At 38.8% G+C, this 6,609-nt stretch overlaps 1 protein-coding gene and 1 long non-coding RNA gene across 3 annotated transcripts; one reads left to right on the forward strand and one right to left on the reverse strand.

The window, feature by feature from the left end:
* Positions 1-140: 140 nt before the first annotated feature.
* LOC110964424 (leptin-like) lies at positions 141-2,020 on the reverse strand. 2 transcript variants are annotated; one of them, XM_022213145.2, is made up of 3 exons: positions 1,945-2,020; positions 1,233-1,427; positions 141-1,137 (listed from the first exon to the last, which is right to left on the reverse strand). In XM_022213145.2, exons 2-3 carry the CDS (start codon positions 1,374-1,376, stop codon positions 799-801), a joined length of 483 nt encoding a protein of 160 aa, XP_022068837.1. In that variant the 5' UTR covers positions 1,377-1,427; positions 1,945-2,020; the 3' UTR covers positions 141-798. The 2 variants fall into 2 exon arrangements, with proteins under 2 accessions (XP_022068837.1, XP_022068836.1); XM_022213144.2 differs by lacking the exon at positions 1,945-2,020 and having other exon boundaries at positions 1,233-1,623.
* Positions 1,779-5,649, forward strand: LOC110964425 (uncharacterized). Its single transcript, XR_002596588.2, has 3 exons — positions 1,779-2,147; positions 3,850-3,941; positions 4,146-5,649. It is a non-coding gene; the product is annotated as an uncharacterized LOC110964425 (long non-coding RNA).
* Positions 5,650-6,609: the final 960 nt, after the last annotated feature.

The following is a 6,609-nucleotide window of genomic DNA, read 5'->3' on the forward strand; positions in this document are numbered from 1 at the left end:
TCACGTACCCTGAAGACACAAGTGTGGCAGTACACAAACACCCACAAATTACATTATATATTAACCTGGTCTACGTGCACTTTCACTTCATCTCTAAACATTTCACAACACCAACAAACGGAAATATGACCAAAAAAAAATAAGTTTGTTAAATATTTATTGTTAGTTTTTTATAGCAAATAGTTACAAAAAAATAGTGCCAGCTTTACAAAAGTATACAACACAAGTTCTACAAATATAAATAGCCACTTTGGAAGAGCTGCTGATATTGCCCTGCAATAAAAGTTGCCCTTTACCCTTCCGGTTCTTTTAGTTCTCATACATGTTTTTCTTGGCAACGGGTTTTCAGGAATTCCCAGAGATGACAGCACAGTTCATCACGACATTACCTCTGGCAGCTGTTCACGTAATACTGCCGATTCAGTGTTACAGAGTTAATGTGACACGCGGATGTTTCACTCTGAGATCTTTGTTGACATCACATTACAAACCTACGAGCAGCTGATTTGTCTTTGCATGCAAAACATAGGACCGTTTTCAATTAAACATCTCTTCAGAAACTGCATTTAAGCTAAAAACATCCTGATAAAAAGGCAATGCTTGTTACAAAATACATATTTTCTAAATGCAGTATATAAATAAATACATAATATATATAAATAAGTGAATATTCAAGAATAGATTTCCTTCAAGACACATTGCAAAGGGGTAAATGTTGAGCCAGACATCACTGATGCGGACTTTACAAATCATCAACCAGGAGAATACCTCATAAATACTGCCCCCAGTGTTCATCTATCAGCAAGTTTGAAGGTGTTCCAGGTTCTTCAGCAGAAGTTTGAGGAACTCCTTCACTCTCATGAGAGCCTCCATGCTCACAGTGTGAACGAACTCTTTGGCGCTCTGTAGCTCTTGCAGCCGTCCTGATGCTGGAGGCTTCGGCCGCGGCTCGCTGCAGTGCCCCTGCCTCCACTGATCCAGGTATCCCGTCAGCGAAGAGATTTCATACTTGATCTGGGTGGCCCCGTTAAGGGTGTCAGAGATCAGGCCGTTGTAGCCCTCCAAGACTGCAATTACAGAGGAGGAGGATCCATCCAGTTCATCGGCAGGTGGACTGAGTGTCAGCTCAGGAGGGAACTGCAGCAAGGAGGAGGATTCAGTTACAAACACACCAACTCTTGCAAACAGTGCAGATTCTGTCACTGGAAACAGAACTATAATATAAATCCTACCTGGAAGTCTCTGTTGACTTTGACCACGAGCTGCTCCGCCATCCATTTCACTTTTGATTTCATCACTGCTTCTGACAAAGAATTTGCTGTAGTCAGGCTTAAAACTTGAAGCAGTGAAAGCAGGAACACCAGAGTGTAGTCCATAATTGTAGATTTCCGTTTGGTTTACAGACCACAGGTTAGCACTGCTGTTACCTAGGAGAGGCATAAAATTCAACGTGGTCAGAGATTACATTTACAGTTACTCTTGTTTCACAGTTGTGTCATCTCACTAAGACAGTCGGCATGAGTTCATATCTGCAGGTCATCAATTTACACATCCTTCCTTCCAGTAATTTAGTCAATATGTTTGATTAAGGAAGCAAATATTTGTAATGGAGACACCTGTGAATTTTTGGCTATGTAACAGGTACAAAGATCACAGACTTTGGCTAACACTGCTAGAGTAGAAGGCTAAGTTCATAAAACCACAGCTGGAGCAACACGTACTCTATAAATAAACAAGCAGAATTTCTCAAACCTGAGAACATTAAGAGAAACATTAATCACTAATTTGGAAATAGAGTTAGCATTCAAATATCCCCAAAACATGTCGCACAAATAGATGCACTGAAAGAGCAAAAGTGATAGTGAGCACAGACAGTTAAACAAAGATGGAAGAGTTGATGGAGAGGGAAACATGCAGAGAGATGGGCAGGAGAGGTGACCTTACCTTGGCTGGTGTCTGAGCGTCTGCCACTGTTGGGCTCCATCAAGATATCTTATAGTGGAGCGCTGTTGACTCATCGCTTACTCACCTCTCTCCGAACCCCATTCCCCCTCATCCACCCCCCTCGCTTACCTCTCCCCATCCCACACCACTCAATCCCCTGGTGGTGCTGCAGGACACATCACAGAAGTTACACCACATTTTTGGTAAGTGTCCTGTAATGTACAAGTGTTTTTTCATCACTATTTCATCAGAGGATGCGTTCATGGATGCAAGTAATAAAGAGTTTTTCCCTCTTTAGAGGTAGTTTTAAGAGATCTAAACACATGTTTTAGTCCCACAGCAGCTGTTAACTAACTTGACTGTTTAAGCAACGACTCAGTGTTCGCTAAGAGGCTATCTTTACATGGGCTTTTGAAGTTTTGTTGAGTCTGTTCAGAATTAGCACATTGGCTCCATATGCCTGCGTAGATTTTAATATCCCACAGTTGACAACAGTTTCTAATTTTGTGTACACTAACACAACTTTCGCTGCTTGACTGACTAAACAGTCACAATACCATATATGTCATATCCTGTACTGATACCTTTAAAAGATAAAATGCAGCACAGGAGCAAAACAGCTGTGCAAACACAGAGGTTGGCAGAGTGTTGCCTGCAAAATATAATGAAATGAAAGTCAAGAGGGATAAATTGTGGAACATGGAAGCCCAGCATTTTTACATAGTATTTTGTGGTCTTTTTTTCTGCTAAAGAAAACAACAAAAAAATAGAAACCATTCTTATTAGATTTGTATTTTGTATTTTTTAATTGCCAAACCGCAGTGTGTCTGTGTGGTAGTAGCAGTAGTAACAATAACAACTTTTAGATGATATTTTTTGTAGAGCAATTTAATACAGCGGAGGTCTTCTGCTTTAGTTTTCTTAATTGCCAAATTGAGAGAGGAAGCAAAATAGTTTAATAAAAAATGTACATTATTTTGTTGGTCACAAATTTCATCAGATGTTGTTTGTGAGTTGCAGTATAATTAATCATGTTCTCCTTTTCCCCACACACATTGAAATGTTGTTGCACATACTGTACACAACATGAACACAAGCCAAACAGTGATGTTCGTGTTTTTGAAATTCTGTACTCTCCTTGGAACTTTTTTTTATTATTCCTCTTAACACAGCTATTTTCAGTGCGTGTGTGTTATTGCTCCATGGAGTGGGAGGGGAGTGGCTGAGCAGTGAAGTTTCTGTTTCTCTGACAAAAACAAGGTCAGAGAAGCCAAAAATCTCTCTTTGTCTTTGCTCTACGGGGAACAACACAGAGCCATACTGGTAATTTTCCTTCAAGGTAACTTACAGTAAATTCGGCAAAATGTTCGCACGAGATGTCATGAAGTGATTAGCACATGCACATTGCCACACTTTGGGCAAGAATAAACAGACACATGATCAGATCTGAAAAATGTTGGGGAGGAGGGAAAGATAAACTCAAGAGCATATTTCTGGGAAGAAATGTAAATGGGTGACAATGTCCCACTTGCAATTTGAGCGGGAAAAGTTTATTATTCATAAAAGAAAGATTAATAAGGAATGAAGTGGATGATATAATGCTTGAGCAGCTTCCAAACATTATTAAACGTTTTAGACCAGGTTTCACGGCTAGAAAAAAATGTTTTCCTGACATCTGAATCAAATTAAAGCTGTGCTTTTTTTTTTTTTTTGTAAATTCTGGCTTTTGTCTGCCAGCATGTGACATTTCAATATACAGGAAGTGGAAAATGATGTAAGTGGTCAGACTTTAGTCAGTATTGATGGTTTTGTTCATTTTATGCCACAGAGGAATATAGACTCATGTTGTCCAGGTTGCTAATTTGTGTATAAATAAGGTTGTGATGGTTTAATTTTATGTTTTAGATGGATCTGTGGTATCTGTGGTGTTGCTGATTAAAGGTTAATCAACATGTTTCTGCCTTTTTCTCAGCTGCAAGAGGCTCCTCATATAAAGGGTGAGTCAAAAGTATTTCCTCTTGGCCAGACAGACTTTATAAATGTGTTTGTTTAGCCCACGGTCTTCAGCATGCACTAATTAGTTCCAAACAGCAGAGATATATATTTGTACCTCTGTGGCTGTATTAGAAATCAAAACTGCTACAGATAAGCTTTGCTGGCCTACAGATGTACAATTGTGTGTCTCTTGTCACTTTGATCAGGATCAATCCGGCTGCATCCCTGCAGGACAAGAAGTCACCTCCTGGAGTATGACAGAAGGACACTGCAAGGCTTCATTAATAATTCATGAGGACTTTGTGTCACATGACTTTTGGGAACATGTGAGTCACATCCTCAGAAAAAGTGTGTGCCCCTCTTTTGTCAAACTCTACACACCGGGACGCACAGTAAAATGTATGCACCGTATCCATTAACCCTTTAAGGTTAGGAGAAGGAATATAATTGCTTTACCAGTAAATGCTGTAGAATTAAATGCAGGACAAAAGGTTAACAAAGTGTTTCTGACCCGTCCCTTGTAACGCCGGCTGAGTCGTGTTAATGGGCCTAGTGCAGTATCAGATGACTCTTCCAGATGCTGCATGGAAACCAGGAATTCCACTCAGCAGGATTTGCCTGGATGAGTCACAGGAATGATGGGAATTCGAATTCATTGATCCTGCATATGCTGCCATTCAGGACAATGTGCTGTTTTCTCCCCCAGACGCTTCAGTGACGTTAACACTCGTAAAGTGTGTCTGCAAAGACCTGAATCAGCGCTTCCTTGTGGGGCGACTTCACAGTGAGTCTCCTGTCTTGCAGAAGTCTAGTCACAGAAAGCTCAGTCTTTCAGAATATACTAGGTTCGTCAACACTGGCAGCACAAGTTGTTCATATATTTCAAATGGCACTAATGCCAACAAAAGGGACCTATTGCAAAGGATTAAGGGAGTATTGAGGAACTTAACGCTTGAGTGAATTCATGCAGACTATAACTTGCGACAAGTTATGCAATGTCCAAAATACTTTAGGGTTTGCGGGTCACTGATGCTCTTTCCCATCAGCATATTATCAGGAGGCTTTATATCTCTCTAGGTGTTAAATAATACATTTGAAACACATTTATGGTAATCCCTGTTCCAGCCTCTCGGTTCCCTGCAGTGTAAAAAGTTTAAGCCAAGTTTCTGAGACTGACAATAAATCAGCCTTCTTTTTTTGGACTTTAATTCTCAAGAAGAAGTTTGCTTCCAAATGCACCAACTGCCTTAATGCTAACTTCCTGGAATGTGCCTATTGAAAGGGTAGATGCATTATCAAATACAGGTCTACAGCTGGAAACAGTTGCAAACAATAGAGGCATGGAAAATAAGAGGCCTCAGCAGGATGAGATAAACAAGCTGACTTACAGAAAAGTAAATATCTGGATTTATAAGGTCAGATATACTTAGACAACACATCTAGAACTAAACCATAATGCAACAAACACACATGCATTCAGATAGTTCAGTAGTAATCCATATTGTACCTAACATGGATGGACTGATCCTAACAGTACTGACACTGTAGTGTTTGGGAATTGATACCAATATGAATAGGACCAATAAAACTAACTGCATTCTGAACACATGAACACTCTTCCAGGGAATGCAGCGCTTTCATGTGCATAGTTTAGTTTACATAGCGCACATAACTAGCATCTGTCATTTACCACTGAAATCTGTGTTTCAACTCACCGATGGTTTCGTAACAACGAAGTGTGCTAAAAAGAAATGCCTCATCTTTGGTCAGTGGTTTGTTGGTAATTATGATACATTGAGAATTGGTATAATACATTAAACTGACAAATTTGAGCACATTTCTCTCTCTTACATGGTAGCACATTAGCTGCTTGTATCAATAAAACGTATTGATATGCTAGTCAAGACTATCATCTACTGTAATGCAGTATTTAAACAAGATCTTCTGGTTTTGACCAGTCCTACTATGCATGTCCAAAACAGGGAAAATCGCAGTTTATCAATGAATTTATTGATGCTAAAATTATATTTAAGAATATAAACAACTAAAAAGTGTATTTTTGCTCCCAGGGAGTCTTATAGACCTAATTAAAGAGCAATCATAAGAAATTATTGTGTATTGATCCATCCATCCATAGGGTCAATATATAATTGTGGGATTTTTTTGTATCATAGTTGACATTTTTGCTGTTTTCAGGCCTAAAATCAACATGGCCGCCTATAATCAAACACCACATGGCATTTTTTCAGAAAGATTCTTCTAAAATATTAAATGTGCAGTTGAGTAAAATTGAAATTGAAAGTTATTCATGAAGACATTGTTGTAAACCCATTGACATGCCATGAATCCACACTTGATTCACACATTATATTATATAACTAAGACAGCCTTGGAGTCTTGTCAGTCTTTTCTTCAGGAGGAAATGACATCATGTGGAGCAGGTCATGTGATCTGGAATTAGCACACTTCCTTGAGAGGTGTTTTTGTAATGGATAACTTTCTCGGACACATGTACAATTTATTATTTTCCATATAAAATTTGATATATTGCCAAAAAAGAAATATCTGTCATGATTATCTCAACTTAATAAAAAGAAAACAATCAAAACAATTTTTGAAGAAGTTCATTTTATTATTGTTCGGTTAAATTGGGACGGTTAGTTGACATTT

The sequence above is a fragment of the Acanthochromis polyacanthus genome, chromosome 8 (genome assembly GCF_021347895.1).
Source record: "Acanthochromis polyacanthus isolate Apoly-LR-REF ecotype Palm Island chromosome 8, KAUST_Apoly_ChrSc, whole genome shotgun sequence".
Lineage (NCBI taxonomy): Eukaryota > Metazoa > Chordata > Actinopteri > Pomacentridae > Acanthochromis > Acanthochromis polyacanthus.